The sequence below is a fragment of the Polyodon spathula genome, chromosome 28 (genome assembly GCF_017654505.1).
Source record: "Polyodon spathula isolate WHYD16114869_AA chromosome 28, ASM1765450v1, whole genome shotgun sequence".
Lineage (NCBI taxonomy): Eukaryota > Metazoa > Chordata > Actinopteri > Acipenseriformes > Polyodontidae > Polyodon > Polyodon spathula.
In genome coordinates this window covers 4,094,250-4,121,692 of record NC_054561.1, presented here as the reverse complement: position 1 = coordinate 4,121,692, position 27,443 = coordinate 4,094,250, and the positions used below count along the sequence as shown (strand labels likewise).

Below are 27,443 nucleotides of genomic sequence, written 5' to 3'. Positions count from 1 at the left end.
AACCTCCCCTTTTATTTTGTCCCTTTGTGAAACCATGTTGGCATCCCCTTTAGAGAGAGTCGTGGGTTTTTCATCAACAGATTTGCTTTCCCCTTATTACTGATAGAGCACTGTGGCATAGTGCCTTAGTCAGTCTAGACAGAGTTTAAATCTCAGCTCTGTTTGAATGCTGCCACTGCCCCGGCAGTAACAAGGACAGACCTGTTCATCCCATCAGATCCTGACGGCTACAGAGGGTTGCAGCTCAGACAGCCGGCAGGCAGCCTGGCTAGTCAGTCAAATGTATTATCTTCTTAAAAATGCCTTGTTTATTAACTGCTTGTAACAGCAGAATCCATATGGGAAAATGAGTAGAAATGTGTATTAGTATGTATTTGAAAATTCCTCCATAACTGTTATATAAATTAAAATTAGAAATACAAAACTAGCTGTACCAAAATCAGTTCTCATTTAATCTTATTCCTCAAAAGACATTTGTGTTTTCAAATAATGTTTGACAACCTAAATGGTTAATGATTGAGATACTTACTGTTGAATTAATTTGATCTGCCACTAGAGCAGAGACTGCCTTTGGGTGGCATCAGGTTGAATCCTATCACCTGCTGCACAGGGAGTGAATCTACACTGTTGTGCAGGATAAACGACCCTGATACAAAGAAACAAGCTACAGAAAAACGATAAGCTAATTATTGGTAACAGAATATTGTATTTGTCTTTAAAGCTTTGGTTATAACCATGTATATTTTTAACAATTATATTGCCTAACCCCTATAGGTAGCCAGATAAAAATCTAGAATACCAAATAAATATATAGCTAACTACTATTACATGTCAGAATTTAAATATATTCTTATGTTGTGCCAGTAATATAGATTGAGAAAGGGTGTTAAAAGCCTGACTTATGCCCTAGTTTTGCCAGTGTCTCTCTCTCCTGCTCTCTCTGTCTGCCGGTAATCAGTGGCAGACTTGTTGACAAACAGGAATACATGGCTTAGGCCTGCAGGGGATACAAAAACAAAGCTGAATATGACGCGTTGCTGGGACACGGCACAAGGGCATCGCTAGCACAATACCCCACCAAAATAATCTCCAAGCAGCCATGCAGCAGCGTTCTGTCAAGAATGTGAGAGCTTCAGGATATGTTTTTTGAGGTTTCAGAAATGGGCATCAAACTGGATTGATATGGATGTCCTTGATGTTATTGTTTTTAACCTGGTTAGTAATCTTCAACCAATTGCCTAACTGAATATCTGCCAGGTAGCAAGAAGCAACAAAAATATGTACAAAAATTTTAGATATTTCACAAAAGCCGTCAACTATAAGGCTCCAAATAAGGCACCAGGTCACCACTGAATATATGAAATCCTAATCCATCAATTATCAATTTCTCTTAAAGTAGCCATCATTCTGAAATGTATGTTTGCATTAGTTTAAATATTCAGTGGATAGTAGTCCACACCATATACTGCTTTATGCGTGAGCCTTGTGTCATTGAAACAGCAAACTTGTCAACTATGGGCTTTGTAAAGTACCCTGACAGAAAAGGTTGAACGATTCATTGGAATACCATTAGTGTCTCATTGATTTACCAAGAAGAAGCCATTATCAGAACCAGTAGCAGACTACAGCAATGACAACACATGGTACCGTTGTACTTCAAAGCATCACCAGTGGGCGTTGGGTCATAGCTTTATGGCAGGCTATTGTGTGAGAGATCGTTTTAACCATAATATACAGGTATTAAACTACATCAACACACAGCATTAGAAATTATTACAATTACTAATCATGTTGTATAGAATGAGAAGAGACTGTTTGAGGCATGTTCTCTTTGTACACCATTTCCCCCAGGGCAGCATCTAATTATATTTTTTAAAGACACCAGTGTGTCAGCCTCTACAATTTCACCCATTCATTATTATCTAAAACACTTTTAAATTGCTTGATATTGTTACATTACGGGACACTGTCCCATTCATTTAGGGTGGATTATGCGAAAGGTCTCCAGCCCACTTCTGTCTGTATTCAAGGGCATAATGCATTAGTTGTGTAGCCTATGGTCTCAACCCTCAGCTTCTGACTGTTTTCATTCAATGCTGAAAGAGAAGACTTACGAAGGTAACTGGCCTTGTTAGCATTTAACATTGAATTTACTGTTGAGTGAAAAAGACTTGAACACAAAAACCAAGATCTACTGTGCAGTCACTGTGGATAACAGAGGTTTTTTTCAGAAACTTTGTGTGTGTCACCGTTGCAACCACCCCCCACCCCAAAAAAATACATGTATTTGAGTAAAATGAAGGGGTCTGATTTAAACGCTATTAATGTAATTATAACCCATACACAGGGGCTCACAGTCCTATAATTCTATTAGAAAGTACTTAATTGTTAATGTACTGTACAAGTTACAAAAAAAAAACAAATACATTCAAACTCTCTAGCTATATTTGACAAGCCTCAGTGCATTGTGATTGTCATTGAGAAGGTTGCTGAAGAGAAGAGTAGTAAAAGGCTAAGATACTGTGTCTACTGCATAATGAAGGATTTGGAAGCAAGGGGTCCAAGTTAGGTAGAGAGGACAGCTAATGACCCTTCCAGTGACTCTGTATTTTATCACAAGCAGTGTATAGGGTAATGTATTTAGAAAATTCTACTAACTTTAGGCTCAACAACTGCTGAAGTTGTATAATTCACATCCATTAAAAGTGTGGTGCCTTCAGTTAACCCCATATTGTTGTGACTTCATGCATGTGGAAATGATTTTTTTCAAAGCCATAAACTACACAGTCTGTTTTAATTATTTTTAATTGGATTTTGAAGAAAGTATTCACAGTATATAACAAGCACAAGGCAGTGTGAAATAATGCAACCTTAAAGTTCAAAGCTTTTTTTTTTTTATAATGTCTCCCAATAAAGCCTAGATGGCATTCACTTGACCACTTCACAGACCACTTTGGTTGATGTAACATTCACAACATAGTATGTCTATGAGAACTCTTGTTAGGAACAAGGAAATAAAGGCAGCTTTCCCAGTGACCTTGATCTCTGGCCTAATCTGGCTGCCATATTGTGGTCATGTGACTTTTTTGGCTTTGAAATGATGGAGACCACACACTGGGATAATACCCAACTACAGTATATTCTGCTGTGCACAGAGTCACATTTGTCGCGGAAACTAACAAAGGCACAAGCCAAAATATTTGTTTTCTAGTTCTTGTTTCTTGGAAATGTTATCTCCTAACCATAATCAACCTTGACCAGGTATTCTGAAGTTATGAATAAACAGTTCTCTAGTTGTAAAACAAACGCATGTGACAAGCATACAGTGTGTGTGTGTATACTGTTTGTACCTCCAAAGGAGCCTTCGCTAATGCATTAAAAATAAAGGCATTTGTTGAGGATCACTATTTTGCAGTGGAGCAGATATAAAAAGTTGTCAAATTTTACAGTGTATGGGTTATAAATGCAACAAGGTTTTTTTTTTTTTTTTCAGCTTGGTCTCCATGTCCTGAGCTTCATTGAAAGCATTGAAAATGTACTGTACAATATTTTATCTGAGCATGAACTGGTCAAAGACAGACTAAAAAGGTTGATGGAAATTATTTTTTGAAAATATACTCTACTGCAGTTGCCATGGTAATAATGTCAGGGTTTGAATAAATATGAATTCTGCTTTTATCCGCTTGGGAATTACATTCTTTATCCTCCATCTTGAGTGAAATGAGATTGGAAAGACTTTTGAACACAGTAATGATTAGAGCGTAAAACCTGAATACATCATTATAAAAAAAACTTGATGCCTGGCCTCTGTGCTGTGAACAGTGTATACTAACCTATATGCTGAAGTAAAACATTGTAAACACATTAGACAAACCTTTATTCTTAACTTTGTTGTGTTTATTAAATGTAACACTAGGGCTACTATTGCTGGTACCCTAATGTAATTAAAACATGATTATGAAATTTTAGATGGAATAGACTTTAGACTTAAAGACTTGAATTGAGCAGTCATTTTGTGTGGCTTTGAGGCTTCTAAATAATTGTAAGACAAAATCCAGTTCAATGTAGCTTGACTTCTGTGCTGAATTAATACAAAGCTTTTTCAGTAGAATATTTTATTTGCAGATCTTGTGTGGTGGTCATACTGGATTGTAGATCAAAACGGCAGCAGAGTACCGTACAAAAACAATACAAGAGATTATCATTGAGTAAGACATGATGTCGAGTGGAGAGATGCTTGCAGCATATTAAAGCCTGTTTACCCATGAGGGGCTTGGAATCAAGCCAGCCATCTCCTTTAATGTTCAAAACAAATGTCTGGGAACCAAAAGAAGAAAAAACAGCATTACAGATTCAGAATGTTGCTGTAATTGAAGAGAAACCGAGATTGGGAAATTGCTTTTCGTATTCCAGGCATATTGTCGAGGTCATGCAGTTAATAATGGGGCACTCTGACCTTTGACTCGGGGTTAGCTTGAGAAGCAGCAGTGTAGCTCAACATGATAGCAAAGGTGTTATGCCGGGATAACTAGCGGAGCACCGTGTGTACAGTATTGAAGACTTAAAGTGATTGGAGCTAACAATTATTCCATAACTGTAACTTATTGTGCACTTTCATTCATTATACAGGTCACACATGTGCATGTTCTGGGATTGTATCTGGTACTGTTCTAGATTAAAACGTTGCTGTTTGCAAATCATATAGTGTTGCACTACCTTGGTCATTTCCCCAGCTCTGAGGGGAAATGACATAGGATGTGTAACATATTTCCTGAGAGTAAGGCATGGAATCTGGTTATTTTTTTGAGCCTTATGTAGTATCAGATAGCATGTTTTAAAATGAAAATACATGATTGTTATAACATTTTAAAACTCAGAGCTATGGAGCTAATGGAAGTACACAACAAGTAAGATTTCTGGAATTATTTTGTTAGCTGCAACCACTTTAAATGTTAGAATCCAAGTTTTATTCCATGAGACTTTTACCCACAGCACTCCTTTAGAGAGTGTGCCAGTAATCCTGACAGTGGCACTGGGCTTTGCTCAAGCGGTTCCCTGCAGTGGACAGGAGAGTCACTGTTCTGGGGCACTTGAGTGAAAAAGATTGAACTTAAAAGTACTTGGGACAGAGAGGGTACAGTTTGAAGTGCTCAGATCAGGTTTCCATGATGTAATCTATAAAGCTTTAGCTGTTTATGCCTTGTATACTGTATACAGTGCAAATGTTTACTCCCTTATTCATGTCACTTATAAAAGACACAGCGATCGGAAGCTCCAAAGGCTGCTGAGATACAACTTTTGAGAACTATTTATCTCTTAGCATACTTTACAAAAAATGTATTTGTATCAGGTAATGTGAATCTCCCATGGAACACCCAAGTACAAGGCCAAAACACATAAATGAAATGTCTGCATTTTTAGTTGCTGCTTTGGTATCTTTACACATGACAGTTTGTACAACCCAATAAAAAGCTTTGAGAATACAGCTTTTGTCATACAATATCCCTATAAAGTATGCTTCTTTTTCAGGCCATGTCACAAGCGAGTTTAGCAGAATTACATATGTGCCATATTGCGTACAGGCTGCCACTCTAATGGTAAAAATATCTTTTACATTCGTACTCTTTAAAGCATAACCCCACGGGAGACATCTGACAGCTGTAGAATGTGTGTCATTCCAGCTTTCTGCTTTTGTGGGGTTGGGCAGGGGGCTGGGAATTTGATGGAGAGAGTTTGCTAAATGCAAAGTGTGTCTGAGCTAACCCAGTGTTTTAAAAGGGTAATCACTTCTGTGCTATCAGATTTATAAAGGATCAACCCAGATGTGATTTAAGCCTTCAGAGTCGCTATGGGATATGAACATTTTGGGCCAGGGCTAAGCTCTAGTGCCAAAAAGATACTTAAAACAAGGTCTCACTGCACAAACTTGATGCTGTGCTGCACTAAACTGCTTAGCTTAAAGAGCAATACGCTTCAAATTTAATTGTATTTGTTATTCAAATGATGTGTCCCCTTATGGGTTAATCGTGTCCATCTGTCTGTCCATCTTTACCAAGGAATTGCACTCTCAATTTTTAAACACATATTTTGTACATTTGAGTAATTGCAATAATGATTGCTCACTTTACTCATTGCAACAGGGCAGTAAATAAAAATAAACACCAGCATATCAAAGAAGTGCTTATTTTTAAAAGCCGTTTTTACATAGTCTGCCCCTAGTGGAAGTAAGATATACCACATACCACATTTGCTTAATGTGTATTTCTTACATCCACTACAGAGTGTTGCAGGGGAACAGGTTAATGGTTACACTCTGATGTAGCAGCTGAGAGAGTAGATATGTTTGAGAACTCGTATGTAGCCCACAGGGGAGTTCAGTGAAAAGCAACCACATTAACCCCAGGGCTTAAAGAATGCACTGTGAAGGTTTAAGGAATTGAATCTATTTCAGGAAACATTGACCAAGTGTATCATATATAGGTTAGACATGATTCAGAGAACTCTATTGAGGGTTGGTTTAAACGTCTGACTTTTAAAAAGGCATCAAGGTAAATAAAACAGAGGTGATGATACTAAACAAAAATAATATTGATAACCCACTCCCATATCAAGTTGCTACTTAATGTTAATTTTAATAATTGTGGCGCCACGCATAGAGTGTTTCATGTGTTGCCTGCCTATTGAGTATGAGGGCTGTATGGTTTCTATGGAAGTCTGACTCGCATGAACCCATTTGAGTGATTGGCTCCAGCCATTCACTAAGAACGCAGCTAGCCTTCTTGCTTGCTACCACCGTTGTGTTGTGTCCAAATTTCAACTGCAGTGTGAGAGAAACAGCCTGGCTGTTTGGACTTGGCAGGCACACAAGGCCGCGCTGTCTTGCTAAATCAAGTTTCAGTTCATTAAATGATAATTAGTCAGGACAACCGGCAGCAAAAAGCGATAAAATATGTTTTTTGGCTTATTTCAACATCCAGGTTTTATTAAGTGGAAGAAATAGGATTACAGCATCACTGCTTACTGTGTGTGTATATATTTGTATTGTACATGGTGAACTTTTTTATTATAAACTGCAGGGTTCATTTCTGTCAGGCTGCAATGGTAAAGCTTTTCAAAACAAATTAATTCAGCATGTTCTAAAGCATCTGCATGTTCATAATATTGAATGTATTACCTATGTTATATTTCATGTTGTGTGTTGTTTTCATCTCTGCTGTTGTTTTTTCTAAGTTCAGGATTATTAACAGGCTTACTAACTGTTCTAGCAGAAATATCCTTTTTTAGTTTATGAAGAGCTGGTTTGTAAAATGGTCACTTTGGATGTGCAGCTTGTGCTAGAGTTTGTGGAAAAGCTATAGAGGGGTGGTATGTTATCCCCGAATAGTGCGCAGTTTATACCCTACATAGGATAGCAAAGGATAAATGTAGTCCTTGAAGTTTTAAAAGGGTCAGGTGGGACTACATGTCCCAGAGACCACTGGGGTTTTTAAACATGGCCGATTAAAATCGAACCCAGAGTTGGTTAATGCAGCACACCTGCTGCTAATTAAAACGAGTATTTAAACAGTAGACAAGGTCCCGAAAAGTGACACAATTACCACAAAAAGAAGGACTTTTGTCACAAGCTGTAAATTATGTACACTTTGTATATATATTTTCCATTTACTGTCTGATTCTAATGAAATACAATCAAACAAAATGACAGGAAAGATGCCTGTAACTGTTAGAATTAGTAAAATGCACCCTGTGTCTAATTTTTTATTTGTTTGTAAAAGCAGATGTCAGAAAACAAAAATAACAACAGTGGTAGCCATGGCGACATCAACCCTGTGTTTCCTTACTAAATCCTAATACAAGTCAATAAATCATGTTTAGAAAGACGGAAGTAAATGTCTATTGCATCTGCTAGCATGGGCTTGAAGTCTGTGGTGTTTCTCCTCAGGTGTCAGGAACCAGCCATGGGTTCAGTTCCAGAGAAAGGCCGTTCGACTGCCACCCAACTCCACCTACACTGAGCTGTCTGCAGTCCTCACAGCAGCCAAGAGCGAGTATGAGATAGGGGGCTTCCCCTACCTCATCGGACTGGAGAGCAATGGGACAGGTAAGCATCTAGCATCCACCATGGTCCTGAAGGAAGATACAGAGAATATGTCATGGGCTTCAGCTTGGAACAATAATGCCATTTTCAGTTACTGATTTTAGGCTAAAACTGATCGAGTTTTTCTAAATAATGTGGTACTTTCATTTGGGGAGAGTTAGTAGTTCCTACCTCCTCCCCATGCTCTTTCTTTTTATTATCCTTGGTCTGCTTTTCGCTTGTTGGCTTTAAAAGTCTTTCCACTGTTCTAGCACTAAAATAGAGGAGGGATTGAATGATTGAATTAAAATAATTGTCCAGTGCCCATTTGAATTACGTGGCACTTAGAAATATTTGCATATCCTGAATCAACAGAAGAATGTTCCCAGAACTCCTTACCTTTGGCAGTCATAATTAAGTGATTCAGTAATCTGGCTTGTGAGGTGTTAGATTGGCTGCTGTCAGGCAGTCCTTTGTGTTTTCAGAAGAATGAATGTAAAGGTAAGGCAAACTCTCCAAATGTTAAAGTTGGAGCTCTCCAGAGCTGCGTTGAAAGACAAAAGCAATATTTTTCTTAAGATTTTCAATTAAACCAGTTGGAGAAAGTATATATTTTTTCTTTTAATGTACATCTATAATGCATAGAACTATGGAATTATGTCTTGATATCACCACAGTAGTATATGCTTTAGTTATATTTTAATATACTTTGAAACAGTTATGTGTTTGGGTAAGGTGTTGTATCTTGGATGGGCCTTGTTTACTTATTTTACACTTTTAGTCTGAATCAGAGCCTAAAAGTTTAAGGTTTTGCAGATGTAAATTCTTGCAGACATGTGTAGAGGTTGAGGAAAGATAACTTCAGTCAAAACTGCAGACCTTTGTAGTATATGAATTAAAACTAATATTCAGAATGGCAGCTTGTTTAATTAGGCCCGATATGCAATATGAGCCCTGACCTGTGTGGTGATGCACTCCACGTGTTTAGCAGTGAACAGCAGTTGGTTGGAGCTGACCCCGGTTGCAGCGGTCAGCACTCACCTCTTCACCAGGAATGGGACTATGGTCCAGGTGTCCGGTCCGATCCACATCTCCATCCCTCTGCCTGGGGACACTCCTGTGAGGGCCGCAACCAGCATCCCTGCCTGGAGGTTTGACGCCAAGACTGGTGAGTTAAGCACAAGGACTGCAAACTGTATGGTTCACAGCAGAGGCCTTCCATGACTTTTACCTCAAATTCAGCTCAGGCGACGAGTAGAATGATTGAACATTTCTGCACATCACAAACTGCCCTATATCTTTGCCCTTCAGCTTTGACATTGTCACTTTTTCAAAGGACCACACAACAATTCAGAATGCAGTCACCATTTAGTTAATGAGGGATATATTTATATGGACATAATTATGATATTTTATTTAACATCATGTAATCAAATAGACTACAAAATATCAAAAACTCTACCAGAAGCCATAATAGTAGCACAGTGTTTTGTTTTAAAAATGTCACATTTTTTAATTTGTTAGTTTTTAGTTAAATATATGGGAAAGTACAAAGCAGTATGCAATTCAATATGGCAACGCAACATTATTCAGCAGGATTCATTGGACTGTATGAAGCAAAATTGGTTAATTCTATAGGGAATAGAATAGCTGTATTAGTACATTAAGGGCAGTTGCATAATTTGTGTTTTTAGTTGAAAACCCACTTTAGTGTTTTTTTTCATTTTGCCATAAACAAAAAAAAAGTGTTAACCTGCAGTGTATGGTTAAAAGAAACAGCATATTACAGAAAAGAGAAAATACATAATATTGTATGATTTGAAATATAAATATTTGATGTATCCTCTTATAAAAGTAGACCATAGGAAAAGCATTGTAAAGTGTAATAAAACATAGTAAAATCATGGTAAAGCATAAGCATTGTGAAGCCCTGAGAGGTACAGTAAAGCATATTTAAAAAAACACGAGAACATGATAGTATAACCATGGGAAAAACATGGGGAAACTGCAAAATTACCGCGCAGAAATACCCTGCTAAACGTTTTGTTTCTTCTTCCATTTTGAGATGCATCTTGTTCAGTTTATCTTGATCTAAAGAGTTAACCTGGGGGAATAAGGCTGTGTTTTGCAGGGTTAAAGCTCTGTTATGTAACAGTGCTGATGCTTTAAATTAGGCTTTGCCTACAGGAAACACAATTTGTACTAAACATTTGTATTACTCTCACCTTCTATCTGTGCATCTATTTACACAAGTCTGCCTAAGGAAAAAAAAAGAAACTGGTATTGCTACAGTAACTAAAGTCTTTGGGCTTCATCAGAGAAGAGCACAGTCTGTACGTGTTACAAAAGTGCTGATGGAGTCCCAGTCACAAGATCCAGCTGCTAAAAACTCATAACATTTAGCAAAGCAGAACACCATCCTGTTTTTCTAGGTACGGTTTATCTTATCATAAGATGCAAGCCAAGCTGTAAGGAAGAAAGCAGCCTGTTTCACAGCCAAATCTTATTTGTCAATTTATTTGTAAAGGCTGTTGGACAGTAGCTTTTCTGAGGTAGCCTTTGCAGTGTTCACCAATCTTAACTGAGGAAGTGGCATAATTCACACAGCCATAAAAGGAGTTATGGTTCCCACCAATAAAACCAGTATACTGGTAAATGCAGTTGATTGATTCAGCTGAACATTTCAAGAATTTCATTTGTTAAGAGAAAGAGTCTCTGAAGCATTTGGAAGACTGAACTAAACATTCTCTTCCCTGAACTCAGGAAACGTTGTGCAGACTTTTCAGATAGGTTTCTGTTGCCATGACTACCAGTCCTGAGAGGATGGGTGGCATGGATTGAGGAGAGGAGGGAAGGGGGGGTGGCTTGGTTTCCCTGTGATGTGCTGTGTTGCCAGCCACACACATTCTCAAAAGGAACATGAACAATTTTAGATCTTTTGCTGCCTGCTCACATCAGCAATATGCATTTCTTAATGCTGTTTGTGACTCTGCAGAGCAGGATCAATGTGTAATTCAACAAGGAAGAAAAAACAACAAAAAAAAGGACTAGCTTGATTTTTTGTAACACCAATAATTTTATGATTTGAGACCTAAAAATAAAAAAATAAACTATATGAACATAATTTAGAACTTTTATTTAACATCATGTAATCAAAGAAACTACAATATGATATTGCAAAAGACTGCCGGAAGCCATAATAGTAGTACAGTATTTCATGTTAGATTTCAAAATGTCTCATTTTTTAATTTGTCAGTTTTTCCTGAAGCATATGGGCAGCGCACAATTGGCCGAGCGCTGCCCCGGGGGGAGGGCTTAGGTCGGCCAGGGTGTCCTCGGCTCACCGCACACCAGCGACCCCTGTAGAGATGCGTGGTCCTCCGACGCTGTAGCTCTGAGGTGACTGCATGGCGGGCGTGCAGAGTGAAAAGTAGTGGACGGCTGATGGCACACATTTCGGAGGACGCGCGTGTCAGTCTTCATCCCTCCCGAGTCAACGCGGGGGTGGCAGCGGTGGGCCAGGTTGAGATAAACAATAATTGGGCTTACCAAATTGGGGAGAAAATAATACAAATAATTGGCGATATAGCGTGAAACTGTTGGCCAAAGTTGTACAGGAAATTCCTATAAATTGCTCGGTTGACAAACATATGTAGCCACTTAAACAGAAAATTCAATTATCAAGAACAGACATTACATTTTATTAGAAATGTGCTTTGCAGTTTTTGGCAGAATAAGCAATTAAGTGAAACACAATGTATTAGCATATTGCCCTTTAATTAAACTGCTGGTGTCCATCAGATTTAATGATAGTGGCTGTTTTCCGTGTAGTGAGGGGGTTGTTAAAACCAGGTAAGGGTGTGAAGTATTTGTGCTTGAGAGAGAGAGAAAATATGGAAGATAGAGGGTAGTGAAGGAAATAGGGATGAACCAAAGTCAGGTGGAAAGAAAGTATGGAGAGGGCAGGATTAGAAAAGGGAAGATGGAAAGGACAGAACAGAATAATAGCGAAAAACCATCTTTATTGCCAACTAGATTATTGCCAATTCATAGGATTAGCATACGATTCATAGTTTTCCAGCACAATAATCAAAACTAATTAGCAATAATATCAAGACAAGTGATTATTGTTCCAACCCTACAATAAAGGGGAAAGAAAAAAAGGAAGGAGAAAAAGAATAGAGTGAAGAGGGAGTGCGAGAGTTGGGCCCCGCGGGGTTTCTTTTATGGAGAACCACACACAGAACGATGCCTGCCATGAATATAAATCGCAGGGGTTAGAGGGACGGGCCCTGTGCTCCTAAGTGCCATGTGATTAATGGAATTACCAGAGCTGCCTTCATTGCTGTTGGTCGTATTTCCTGGCTACAGCTGTCATGGGCTTCAGAGATCTGTGGAATTCCTCAACGCACACACACACACACACACACACACACACACACACACACACACACACTTCCTACAAGATGTTCTGTTAAGCTGCTGGACCAGAGGGGGCTTAAAAAACAATCCAAGGTTATGAGAAGAGACAATTGTGAAACAAAGCACACATTTCTAAGCAACACCTGTTGTCTCCTTTTGATAACTATTTGATAGTAATCTGATAAAGAGTCATTTTTTGTGTAAACGGGTTTGCCCCTCGCTTGACTGACTGGCCTACTCAACATATCGTCTGTGATATATAAAAGATGCATTTCCCTGTTAAAGTGGCAGGACTGGCAGGACTCGATTTGACAGACTTTGACTGATGGCTCATAGTTGAGGCTCAGTTGACAGACAAAACGTTCTGATTCTGGTATTAGGTTCACTGAGCTATATTTCAGTGTAGGGTAGTGGCTTTTCGTGATCCAACAACCTTTGTTTTCTGTCGTTGGATGGACACAGCATATGAATATATCCAAACTCTATTCTGAAGAAGAGCAAAACAACATGCAATTCATGTTTTTTTTTCCTGGTCACAGTCCATTTTTGATCTCTATTTTAATATAAAGTCAGTAGTCTGCTGCTATTTAAATAAATGTTAGACCTGGAAATGGTGTTTAACTGCAATTGACAAATGTTACTAACTGTAAATAATGAAGGGGACCCATCCAGGAGATACTGGGGTCAGAGAATCTACTGCAGGAAAATGCTAGGCTCCATTCAAGTGGATTTACAGCACCCTCTAGTGTAACTGTTCCTAAACTGCAATTACAGCCTGCAGGATTATTTTAACACTGTCGGCTCCTAAATCAAAGTGCAACCTTTGCAGGCCCTTACGTCTTTATTTATGTATAAACAGCATCTTGAGCACAGTAACAGTAGCAATTCACTACGCAGTATATATGATGCCTTTAATTAAACTGCTGGTGTCCATCAGATTTAATGATAGTGGCTGTTTTCCGTGTAGTGAGGGGGTTGTTAAAACCAGGTAAGGGTGTGAAGTATTTGTGCTTGAGAGAGAGAGAAAATATGGAAGATAGAGGGTAGTGAAGGAAATAGGGATGAACCAAAGTCAGGTGGAAAGAAAGTATGGAGAGGGCAGGATTAGAAAAGGGAAGATGGAAAGGACAGAACAGAATAATAGCGAAAAACCATCTTTATTGCCAACTAGATTATTGCCAATTCATAGGATTAGCATACGATTCATAGTTTTCCAGCACAATAATCAAAACTAATTAGCAATAATATCAAGACAAGTGATTATTGTTCCAACCCTACAATAAAGGGGAAAGAAAAAAAGGAAGGAGAAAAAGAATAGAGTGAAGAGGGAGTGCGAGAGTTGGGCCCCGCGGGGTTTCTTTTATGGAGAACCACACACAGAACGATGCCTGCCATGAATATAAATCGCAGGGGTTAGAGGGACGGGCCCTGTGCTCCTAAGTGCCATGTGATTAATGGAATTACCAGAGCTGCCTTCATTGCTGTTGGTCGTATTTCCTGGCTACAGCTGTCATGGGCTTCAGAGATCTGTGGAATTCCTCAACGCACACACACACACACACACACACACACACACACACACACACACACCAGAAGATGTTCTGTTAAGAAGCACGACCAGAGGGGGCTTAAAAAACAATCCAAGGTTATGAGAAGAGACAATTGTGAAACAAAGCACACATTTCTAAGCAACACCTGTTGTCTCCTTTTGATAACTATTTGATAGTAATCTGATAAAGAGTCATTTTTTGTGTAAACGGGTTTGCCCCTCGCTTGACTGACTGGCCTACTCAACATATCGTCTGTGATATATAAAAGATGCATTTCCCTGTTAAAGTGGCAGGACTGGCAGGACTCGATTTGACAGACTTTGACTGATGGCTCATAGTTGAGGCTCAGTTGACAGACAAAACGTTCTGATTCTGGTATTAGGTTCACTGAGCTATATTTCAGTGTAGGGTAGTGGCTTTTCGTGATCCAACAACCTTTGTTTTCTGTCGTTGGATGGACACAGCATATGAATATATCCAAACTCTATTCTGAAGAAGAGCAAAACAACATGCAATTCATGTTTTTTTTTCCTGGTCACAGTCCATTTTTGATCTCTATTTTAATATAAAGTCAGTAGTCTGCTGCTATTTAAATAAATGTTAGACCTGGAAATGGTGTTTAACTGCAATTGACAAATGTTACTAACTGTAAATAATGAAGGGGACCCATCCAGGAGATACTGGGGTCAGAGAATCTACTGCAGGAAAATGCTAGGCTCCATTCAAGTGGATTTACAGCACCCTCTAGTGTAACTGTTCCTAAACTGCAATTACAGCCTGCAGGATTATTTTAACACTGTCGGCTCCTAAATCAAAGTGCAACCTTTGCAGGCCCTTACGTCTTTATTTATGTATAAACAGCATCTTGAGCACAGTAACAGTAGCAATTCACTACGCAGTATATATGATGCCTTTATATATATATATATATATATATATATATATATATATATATATATATATATATATATATATACATACACACACACACACACACACACACACACACATATATATATATATATATATATATATATATATATATATATATATATATATATATATATATATATATATACATACACACACACACACACACACACCAAGGCTTAGTCAAAAATTTTGCTGTGGCCTAGGACGAAATTAGACTATATGAATATAATATAATATTAAGATTACACACACACACATATATATATATATATATATATATATATATATATATATATATATATATAGATAATATCAGATTCAAGCAGACATTTTGACTAAGGCCTTCATTGGTGTCTTGCGATTCCATCTGCAATATTAGTGCTATGGGTAATTTGTATTGAATGTATTAAATACTTCTTGATTTGCTCCAGTTATTGTCACCCTCTACTTATTATCACAGCATAGAAATGACACTGCCAGGCCAAGCTACTATGATATATGATATAATACCTAGTACTATATTTGACTTCACAGCAAAACAGGCACATGTATTGTGTTGTAAGGCTGATTGTGAAAGGTTGCTTTTGATAGTCAGTGTTGAAGTGGCTGTGACTTGGATATAGGTAATGTTGGTGTGCTTTTTAAATGGGGGTGGCTCCTGCTGTGTACAGTATATTGTCACAGTCCAGAAACATCATTGCTGGCAGATCCTGACTCTTTCCTGAGTTTCTTTCAGAAAGGGCTGGGATTCTCAGGAGAACAGAGCTGTCAGCTATGACTAATCTACCCACTGTAATAGGGGAGCTTGGTTTGGAGGCAGTTACTATCTAATAGGGGATATTGGTTTAGAGGTAGTTAATATGATAAACGACATAGGAATTTATTGCTTATTCTGCGCGGAGATTGCATGCTTCGTGTAACTGCACAGTAATTTAAGATGAGATGTGAGGGTGTGAGCAGCATACAGTATAGTAAAAAGCCAGGCTTGCCACTGATATTGCAGAAAAGCTGGGAAGGAAACCCCAATATCAGAATCGAGCTTCTTAAAGGACGACCAGAATCCCTACTGTGATAATTTCAACTTTCATTTTTTTGCTTATTGCTTTTTATGGGTATCATCTTCCAGGTTTTACTAGGAGCTTGATTAGCCACAGTGTATAGGTGTCTATAAGTATTAAACTTCTAGTAAAACCAGGAATGGCGCAAACTGCCTTGCAATGGGGTCTTTATTTCCACCCCTGTTTTCTCAATGCATATTTTATATTGCTATGTATGTGTAATGATATGCACATGCATGCTTTCAAATATAATTGAAGACTTGTGAGGAGTCTACATATTGTATTGCCCTTGCTTTTGAATTACAAAGTGTTTTTAAAGCATTGATTTAGTGCTGGTTATTACTTGTCCAATATTCACTCAGGAAACTGTTTCTTGATTACACTTTCTGGAGTTGGCTAGTTTATTATACCACTGCAGCCTCCCACAATTTGATGTTTTTTAAAAAGACTCAAGGCTCTTTAAATCAGTTTACGAAAAAAGCAGGCAAGCCATTCTATATGGGAGAACGCTGCAGGATCCTGTTCTTCTATATCACAGTGATAGTGCTGCCAGTTGGGAGCCCCTGGGAGGAACGTTATGTTGTCTCACTATGCTCACCATTCATAATTAAATAAACAGTTCAAAGAGAGGGTAATGGAGACCACAATGTATTGTCTGGCTCTGTTGTTGTTGTTATAGAATTTGATGCCTTTCTTGCTTTATAAAAAAGAATGTCAGGATATAACTTTGTTTTTATTTTTCTATTTTCTATCTTCGCGAGTTTGTTTGAATTAAAAGGCTTTAGACAGCTACAAATGAACCCTGATAACAAACCTGTGAGTTTTAGAAACCAGTGTTCTATAGTCTATTTTAATGGGTTATTGCTGTTTGCATTTCTGAATATAGGGAATATTCAATTTAAAGGTCTGTTTAAATCCAGTAAATTGATGGCCACCTTGGAAAACTAACTTGAATGCTACGTGATGTAACTTATTATTGATTTAGATACTAATATGACTACTACTACTACTACTACTACTAATAATACTAATAATAATAATAATAATAATAATAATAATAAATAATAATAATAATAATAATAATAATAATAATAATATCTGCATTATTTCTACGTTCTTTGATACCTGTGTTTTCTCTTTTAATCTCCATGCTCCCACATTGATTCACTTACAGTACATTGTAAGTCTGAGTCAACAAAGAAACTACTTGTCTGATCTACTTCAAAAGATCCAATCACAAAGCTCTGTTATTTAAGCATAGAAGACTGGGCCTGACTTCATCGTTAATATACTGGGTGAGACTGTGAGCAATTAGTAGAAATAAACGCTATGAGCTCAGATGAGCTCTCTGACAGGTTTGGTTGCCTCTGGCATCAGATTCTGTACTCATAATGAGTTCTGTAATTGCACAATACCCTTTTGTGCCACTTGAAGGGCAAACATCATTAACTTTCTTTACGGTAATGTCCTCCCACATTTCAGCAGAACCTCTAAAAGAAATCGCCAGTATCTTGTGTAGTGCAGCCGTTGATTGTTGTTGTCTGTTTTTCCTCCGTGTTTCCTATTCATCCTGTTGGTAGGTCGAGACAGTAACTAAGGAAATGATTTGCTGACACAAGAAGTCTAGTGCGTTTGCTACATGGGGAAATTACCAAAACCAGCTTTATTAGACTGAGCCTAGTTAAGGTTCTTCATTTTGCACCCTTTTTTCTCAAAGAAAATGAAAGTTACACAACCACATGTTGTTAAGGGTGAGTCATACAATCAGGCAAGCACAGGTTATAGCATTGCTGTGCATTGCCTCAAGCACTCCCACAGGTGCAGTACAGTGTTTGGAAGGGACTGAGACACCTCACTGCACTGCAGAGACCCCTACACACCAGGCACCTGTGGAGCTCTAGTGGACACTTGCAAGGGGCCGATAGCTCGCTGACTTGCGCTGTCAGGCCCGTGGGTCTAAGTAGGAGACAGGAAATGCATATTTCCTCTTTGGTTTAAGCTTCTTTACTGTTTACCAAGAACCTTTCTCAACTAAAGACTATTGTCTGCGCTGTGCAGCAGATGTTGGATTCTGATAATGTAACATAGATTGTCAACGATCCAGAATCTGTCAGTTGATATACAGCAAATCCTTAATGGTTTTGCACAGTTCTGTAATAAACAAGTAGTACTAGGTTATTGATTATTTAATTTGCTTCAGAAATAAGGCTTACTTATCTCAAGGACAAACTTTTTAGTGCAGACTGCAAGACCACACCATTTTATTTTTGTGTGTATATACATATATATATATATATATATATATATATATATATATATATATATATATATATATATATATATATATATATGTACATGGTAGTAGCTGTACCAACAGCAGACCCAATGATTAACAGCTTTTTGTAAAAGGTATTGATTGCTTAGCTTTTGATAGGAGTAGCACGAAGCTGGTTGACTTATGCGTTTTGATGGCTTGGGTCTTGCAGGGGTTTGGATTAGGAATGGAACGGGCTACGTAAAGAAGGAAGGAGCTCATTCAACATGGAATTTCATCGCCCCTCAGCTTGGATACTGGGTAGCTGCTGTATCTTCAGGTACAGGAGGTAAAGGAGGGGGGAGGGGGGTGTAATCTATTACACTGTACATGCTGTAGAATAAGACAATTATGGTGGTGCCATATTCAGGCCTAAATGTTGTTTTCTTTAAATGTAGTTCTTTTGGGAGCTGCAACCTGCCCTCCATATCAGCCCTTTATTGAGATTGTGGGACTGTCTATGGGTTTATTCTTGCGATGTCAACAGTCCTCTGTTCTCTCGGTTAACATTGGAAATGACAGTGAAAAATAAGTGACTGTTCATTTCATGGGGTTAGCATGTTTTCATAATGCATCCCAAACTGGTGCTCCAGTCCACACACAAAAACATCCATGTGTGGTGCATGTAGGCTACTAAAAGCACACATTCAGTGGTTCTTGGGTCTACAGTGTGTCAGTGCGTGGGAGAGTTTGGTGGCTTGAGTCCACCTTGGTGAAGGAAGCTGGAACCAAGATGGCCACCTTTGCACAGCCACATAGCATTGTTTAATTGTTTGATTATTTGAATGATTGAAGTTTGAATGGAAAAGTGTGGAGTGTGGCCAAGGAAAAAGGGGTGTGTGTTTGGAGTGTGTAGGAGACAGTTCAGTGAAAGTGAGTTGCTTAGTTGAGAGAGAGAGAGAGAGAGAGAGAGAGAGAGAGAGAGAGAGAGAGAGAGAGAGAGAGAGAGAGAGAGAGAGAGAGAGAGAGAGAGAGAGAGAGAGAGAGAGAGAGAGAACGAACGAACGAACGAACGAACACCAGGCTAGTCGAAGTTTGGGTGTTATGTTTTGTTTGTTTTGAAGAGTTTGTAAGGTTTTTGTTTGTTTGTGTGCTTGCTTTGTTTTGTGTATATAATAAGTGTGCCACTATGCCACAATGGGGTTTCTTGTTCTCTCTCTACAGTACAGATTATATTGGAAACACAAGACATGCTTATTCTGAAAATATGGATATGTAAAGATGATGCTGAACTTGTGCTTGATTGGTTTTGTTGTTTTGCAGGGATGGCATTGAATCCTTCAGGACTGCGTGATATCACCACCTATCACACCATCTTCCTGCTCACAATCCTGGGGTCTATGGCTCTGCTGGTCCTAATTCTTCTCTGCTTACTGCTTTACTATTGCAGGTACTTAATGATATATTTGCACGGGGAACACAGATTTATATGGAGGGCGTCCCATTCCTCAGGCATTATAGGTAATAACATTTATCAATTAGTTCTTTGTTAAATCAGGTTGCCACACCTTGTTGACTATTTGCACCACACATCTAAATTTGTTCCACTTTGCCTCATTTCGCAAAGAAATAGAAACAACCAATATGAGCAATTATGCCTATGAATCATAATTGAAGTGGAGTACATTCCCATCATTTATAAAATAAGTGGTCATGTTTCAGAAGCCAAAGTGCTCTTGCTGCAGCTGTAACTAGGTTTCGCTTCACTGTGGTTATCTTTCAGGAGGAGGTGCCTGAAACCAAGGCAACAGCAACAGCACCGGAAACTGCAAATCTCCTGCACACCCGACAGCTCGAAGAAGGACCAGGGAACGTCCACCTCCCACCTCAACCTGATCAGCAGCAGTCACATCGAGTCGGCCTCTTCCAATGGAGACATGGACGCCCACACTCCCATCCTGAAATCCGCATTCTCGTCCTCACGGGAATTTGAAAGTTCTCGTGAAGAGTTCTTCAAGCAGATCCCTTCCCAGAAGATGAGGCACAGTAAAGTGAATACAGATACTATCACTCGCCGAGGGGCAACGATGGAGAGCTTCCAAATGAAAGTCGCTCGTTCCATTGACCCTTCAAACACAGTAGATCCGCCCTTGTTGGACGACTATCGAAGAAGCTACAACTCCATGGTGTCCCAGCAAACCATGGAAGATAAGAGCACTGAAGTCAACAGAAGACACATCATCAATGACAACAAGGGCTACACTCAAGATCCTCCCTCTCCCCCGCCCCTGCCACCTCCTCATGATTTCATGATGTCTCAATCTGTCGACCATTTGGCCAGACCGACATCCTTGTCTCAGCCTGGGCAGCTTATCTTCTGCGGCTCCATAGACCACATGAAGGACAATATGTATAGAAAAGTGATGCCAACTTTGGTCATACCAGCTCATTACATGAGACTGGCTTCGGAATACCAAGAGATGGAGCAAGCCATGGGGATGACCCTGGAGCAGCAGCAGCAGGAAATGGAAGGGATCCAGATGCAAGTTCACCAGCTAAACCAACAACAGCAGCAGCAGAAGCAGCAGCAGGCCAACCAGCAGACTGAAGACCCGGAAGGCAGAGGGTGGGGACCCCATCCCTCCACAGGCCCGGTCCGCATCCCTGTGCTGTTCAACGACTCCACCGTATCTCAGATGAACGGAGAACTCCAAGCACTGACGGAGAAGAAGCTACTTGAGCTGGGGGTCAAGCCACACCCAAGGGCCTGGTTTGTGTCTCTAGATGGACGGTCCAACTCCCACATCAGGCATTCATACATTGACCTCCAAGGGAACGAGAGGAGCCGTAGTAATGATGCCAGTTTGGATTCAGGAGTAGATGTGAATGAATCCAAGATTCCCCGGAGAATAAAGGAAGAACGGGAAAAACATGGCTATGGAACCATGGCGTACTCCAAGCTGGCGTACATGGATGACACAGAGCAGAGCAGCAGCGAAAGCAGAACAGCCGTTTGCTCCCCGGAGGATAATTCGCTGACCCCACTGCTGGATGAAAGTTTGGAAAACCGAGGGGCTACCATTCCCAGAAGAGGACGGAGCCGAGGTAATAGCTCCAGGAGCAGCAACAGTGAAATCCGACGGGATTCTACAACAAGCCCCGAAGATGAAATTAATGACCCGTCAGAAGGAGGGGACGATCAAGGGGACAAGAAAAGCCCATGGCAGAAACGAGAGGAACGGCCCCTGATGGTCTTTAACGTCAAGTAAACGTTGCAGTAGAACGTGATCACTTTTAATAGGGCTGTCATTCTGTTGTCACATTTCTTTGTATGATCCTGAAATGCTGCTGTTCTACCTTGCGGAGGGTCAGACCCTAAAAAGCACAAGTACAGCCAAGACCACATAGAAAGGAGCACGATTAGTACCCCATTGTGTTTATACTCATCACTTCAAAGCGATTGCTTCTGCTTCTTAGTGTCCTAGGTTTCATTTTAGTTTCCTAGCTTTTGTTTTTTTTACAGCAGGCATTGATATTTGGAGTAAAATTAGGAGAACATACCTATGAATGTGGGACAGGAGTCAAACAGAAATATCATAAAGAATCTGGAGCTGACAACCCAAAACCATTCGGCTTATAGGAAAACGAAAGTGAGAAGGGAATTACGACTGTTTGGAGCCAAGTGATCCATGTCTTGTTTTTTTTAAACCTTCCCGTGTGGTAAATCATAGTCCACAACTGCCGTAAAGGTGTTATCATGTCATCCCTGTTAACAGAACCATCTATGGTGAGCCATTTTATATTGACTTTTGGAACAAACCAGCAGGCGTTATTGAACCGTTTTCTTCCTATGGAAAAAAAGAATAAGTGATCCACCTGAGGCAGGATAGGGGGGTGTGGATATTGAAAATTATTAACTTTATATACCCCCACTCCAAGACTCAACAGCCTGACATGGAGAGTGGAGTTACCAGTGTGGGAATTTTTACTACATTATAATTTTACTGGATGTTTACTTGGCAAGATCAGAATAAAATGCTGTAGCAATTAGATAAAAAACAGTAACCAGCCTAAGAGAGTGTTTGGATGACTTCTCACAGGCAAATCCCTCTAACAAAAATGACCTGCTTTTCACCTTCTGGAAGACTGCCCTTTCTAGAATCTGCTTCTCTTCCTGTGAGAAGCTGTGTTTTCTAGCCTCCGGACTGAACTGAAGGTCGAGGCATGTTTAAAACTCTTTTTAAAAAGGGACAGGGGACTGCATTTTTTTCATCATGCTGCCAAATGAACTTTGTGGGTTTGTTCTTTCGTTGTTTTTGTTTTTCTAACCGGTGGACTGAATTGAACCTGTATAGGACTTACTTTTTACAATCATTTTTTAAAGAAAAAAACTAAACCTAAAAGTTGATGTGCTCGATGGCACAACCCTGACAAAGCTCAATGTCAATATTCGTCCTTCAAGAAGTGCCGCTGAGAAGCGTTTCATTAACATGCTATGAGGTGGGCATACATTCGATGACAGGCCTGGGTGGTACAGCTATTACAGCTACTATGGAATCAGAGCCTTAGTGTTTTGTTTTGTTTTGTTTTTTCCAGGAAGCATTATGCATAGCACCAAACTATCGTCTAAGGCAAAAGGTACAGTCTTATTCTAAAAAAAAAATAGAGTAAAAACTTCATATCCTGTAGAAGCATAATAATATTAATGTAAATCTTCCCATGATGCACCTGTTCTATGACTAGACAGAAACAGTTTACCATGCTGCCATAACATCCAAATGTTACAAGGAAGTCTAACCTTGCACCCCTTAAGTGGGGAAGCCCCTCCTGGACAGTGAAGGAGCCCCATTTGTGGTGAGAAATCCACTTTGTAATGAGGCTAGAGTGCTGAGTCCACTTTATGAACTTGCAGGGGTCGGCTTCATGGTGAGTGCTTGGCCACAATTACGTATACAGTTCTGTGTGTGTGTGTGTTAGATGTACTCACTGCCACGGACATTCGTGTCTGTGTATGGACAGGTTGCCGACCCTTGCTGTAAATGTCTGTGTAGTGCAGGTACAGTGCTGGAGCATTGTGTCTCTTACTGACTCTGCACTTCCTTCACTGATGTCTCATATATAGGATGTATTTATGTAAAGCATACCTACCAACCAAACATGGTTTAATTTAAAACAAAACTAAAAACGACCACGCACGGGCACAGCTGTTTAATTTAAATTACATCTAAATAAAGGAAGTAATATACACTGAGAAACACAGGCCCTTGGTTTTAAGACAGTGGGCTAGATACACAAAGCTATTTACTCCAAAGGAATGGAAAGAAACACCAATTACAACAACAAAAAAAACAGCTTTAGTCTACTTGCAAGCTCTGACATTACATGTCTGAGTTGTTTAGGTGTGATTTGGTCATTTTATTGAGCGTGTTTTTCCTTTCTGAAGCACACCTCGGTGAAAATGAGCATGTGAATTATTCATCTAGCATTATAAAATGTTGCCTCATGATATGTAAACATCAAGCACACTTCAAAATGGTGTCAGAATCCCAATATTGCAAACAACCAGAGAAGTGCCTTCTTTGCATAGAAGTTCTGGGAATGAAGGTCATGTGCACAACAGCCAAAAGTACTTCAGAGAAATACAGAGGCAGTTACTGGCTACGTATAGAGGAAATATGTGCCAAATTTGTAAACTAAATTTCAACTCTGTATAGCATGAAGACAATACTGTGGGGTTTAAACTGTTTTCCAGCGTTCACAGAAACACAAAGTATGAAAAAACAGACGTTGTAAAAGAAAGTGAGGGATACACAATTAGGATTATTACATATTATTAATATTTCGCATGCACTCGGTAGTGTAGTCTTTTATACACTTTAATGAAATGTAATTTCACCATTTGTAAAATTCTTTTTTTTTTTTTTTTTTTTAAGAACAGAATACCATTCCCTTTGTAAACAATAATAATATAAAAAAGAATAGCGATAGGGACAAAAGTGTCAAAAATACTGCTTCATTCATGAGTGGAATAAAATACCATGCAAAAGCAAGGTCGCTCCGCAAAAGCAAGGTTGCTACGCTTTATACATTGGGTATAAGTTATCATGTTTGCCAATCTGGTTTACAAACAGTACCACAATAAACACAACAGATACTAATCTGAATTGACTGTAGCAAATTTTGTATAATTTATTTGAGATTAAAATTCATTCGAGAAAAACACATTATTTTAAACACATTTATACACGATTGTTTTCAGAATCAGTGAATTCCTTTTAGCGTTTTTGTAAGACACAATCCGTAGGCCAACATTTTTGTATTTCTTATGTTTACACTGTAAGAGATATTGGAAACTTTAAAAAAATAAGTCAACTTAGCAGCTGATAGTCTATTTAAAAAAAAAATAAAAAAAATAGCATCTACCTATTCCAGAAACATTATCAAAAAAAGTTTGAGGTGATGCAGTTAAACTCCAGCCTAACATTAAAGTGCACAAAGTAAAGTAAATAAATCTTCGTGTATTGTTAAAGAATAAATCTTACCTTTGAATATATTTTGTTCTTTTATAATCAAGAATTTAACACAAGCATATTGAATTGCGCTGCACAGATTTACTAAGCTAATTTCTTTGCTGTTGAGATGAAAAATAACAATGTAAAGCACATCAATATTAAAGAGCAAGAACACTGTATCCTTTAATGCTGTGTGGTATTAATGTATTTCAACCTCAGGCAAATTGGAGATCGTGGTCACAGCAATGAAAGACTGTCACCGATGTTACGTGGAGACATCAATCGCACCACACTGCTCCGGATTAAATTAGGCATTAGAGGAGGATGCCTAAGGGACTTGAACTACTTATACATTAAATGTACCACTTTTCCAAATGAGCCAATCTCAAAAACCCATATAACCAATGGATATGTGCCAACTGTAATGGATTTAGCAGAGAACCAACTAATACTAGGAGAGCCCTTTATTCTGAGTAGACTAACAACAAAGCCCAAATGAATACCAGCACACTGCCTTAGAAAATAACTAAATAGCATAAATAAATAAGATTTTTTTTTCTTTCTTTTGCAGTATGTTTTGCAATTAATTTTCTGTTAAGTCACAGAATCGCCATTTTATCTTCTTGTTGGAGTGAAGGTGGAGGGCGTTCCTTTGAAAAGGGACAAGACTGACAGTGATGTGAACCAATCACATGTCGGAGGGGAACTATTGCGTCTATGATGAGGTTTTAACCAATCACAGGCCAGAATTTCCAAGCTCTGACTCATATATATTTCAAAGCCCTATCCTTAAGAAATGTGTGTTTTTTTTAATGTTTAGCAAGCCTCCAATTTAAAGCTCAATGTTTGAGAACCTAGTTGGAACGGATAATAGTGATCTTTATCCGTAGCAATCTTAAAAAAAACGTGTAAAATGACCTTGCAGATAATAATTTCGGGGGGGGGGGGGGCAATCCAATCAATTGTCTGGCCTATTGGACAGCAATCGGAGAAGCAAAATGTCTGGCCTTCACCATTGCATTGCTCTGTTCAGCTGTACCTATGGCCACATGTGCTAACTGGCATCTCAAAAGTTTGTGTAAGCCTCAGAGGGGGTGTTATTTTTCAAGTTTCTGTTTTATATACATTTGCTGTCTTCAAGTGCAGTGGTGATTACAAAGCTGGTTTGTGAAGTAGTAACCTTTTGCCTATTCTCACTATTGATAGCTTTCGATGTCAAGGAGCAACCCTTTATGTATTTGGACAATTAACGCAGGGCAAGTGAGTATAAGATGGTCTACTGGTTCCAAGGGGTTATTTGTATAATCGCTTCAGTTTTAGACCACACACATGTGCAGAAAGTACAGTTCTTAAAGTAGCTTGAGGTCTTGAAATTGTCTGTTTTCAGTTTGAACACCCAAGATTTGAACCAAAACTTTGACCTCAAAAGAAGTGCTGTCAGCTTACTGGTGGCTATTTGTGTCTTGGTTCCAGACCACTGACCTCCATCCTTACCATTATTATACGTTTCTGGGTTGGTTCTCACAGACACCAAAAAGGCAAAGGTTCTAGTGATCAGTAGAAAACATGGACTAGTTAAGTTGAACAATGTTTATAAAAGTGGTTTGACTTCACCCCAAGTTGGCAGCATTTTGTTAGACAGTTATATCAACCATGTTCTGCAAGCAGCAGAACAAGTATCTTGCCAGAGTGAATGCTATAATGTTCTGTGAAGGCTGTATTATGATTGTGTGTGTATATATATATATATATATATATATAATATATTATATATATATTCTATATATATCAAAGATATATTATATATTATATCCAGGGTCACACACCAAAAACCCATTGGTTATATGTCGTTGAGTATTGAAAGCTTGATGTTTCTCTTTCATTGCCGTTTTATTCATGAAGTGGTCTCACTGAAGTGTACTGTGTACTTGAAGGACTGACACCAGTTTTACCCTTTTCAGATCCTTTTGGTCCAGTATTTTCTGCTTGTTCTTATTAACATTAAATTACAAAACTGATTAAATCATTTAACAAATGTGTGTAATTATTATTTTTTTCCCCAATAACACCTTACTATTATGAAAACCATCAATAGATAAAGGGTATGTAAAATGGTGATTTTGCCTACAAATGACAATATATACTTTTGCAAGTTGTAACCCCCTCCTCCCTGTATCTATCCTATGTAGATATTCTCCTACTTTATATCAGTTTTTTAATGTCCCATCTTCAACAACTTCAATTTATATATAGCACCTCATCATTTTCAAATAACTTCAGTCTACAGTATGTTTAGCATTATGAGTAGGGGGGCTACTTAAATCGGAGAATTTGCATATTTTTTACGCAGGTAGATTATGGAATAAAATTAGGATTTCACAGGCATTTCATAACATTTCAGAGCACTGTAAAAGCCTAAAAACAGTGGTATTTGCTTCCTTACTATAACAAGTACTGTCATTTGTTAAAGGCAAGCATGCAACATCCCCCACACTTGCTGGCGACATTCTCTATCTGTGTGCGAAGACTTGCCCATACATTGAGACTGCACGTTCCACTGAAATGTTGAAAGTGTAAGGCAAAGTTTTTACAATTTATACAGACGCAGAAATCGATTAGAAACAGTCCCAAACCTCA

General features: G+C 38.8%; 1 protein-coding gene across 4 annotated transcripts in view; it reads left to right on the top strand.

Annotated features, from left to right (window-relative positions):
- fam171a2a (family with sequence similarity 171 member A2a) overlaps nt 1-24,222 on the top strand; it is a 43,077-nt gene extending 18,855 nt beyond the window's left edge. Inside the window, exons 4-8 of one of the 4 annotated variants that reach the window (XM_041231545.1) lie at nt 7,943-8,101; nt 9,069-9,245; nt 18,527-18,643; nt 19,618-19,744; nt 20,078-24,222. In XM_041231545.1, coding sequence (XP_041087479.1) covers nt 7,943-8,101; nt 9,069-9,245; nt 18,527-18,643; nt 19,618-19,744; nt 20,078-21,563 — 2,066 coding nt within the window. In that variant the 3' untranslated portion in view covers nt 21,564-24,222. Of the gene's footprint in view, nt 1-7,942; nt 8,102-9,065; nt 9,246-18,526; nt 18,644-19,617; nt 19,745-20,077 lie in introns of all 4 variants that reach the window. The other 3 variants (XM_041231544.1, XM_041231546.1, XM_041231547.1) reach the window with 3 other exon arrangements.
- The last annotated feature ends 3,221 nt before the right edge of the window (nt 24,223-27,443 follow it).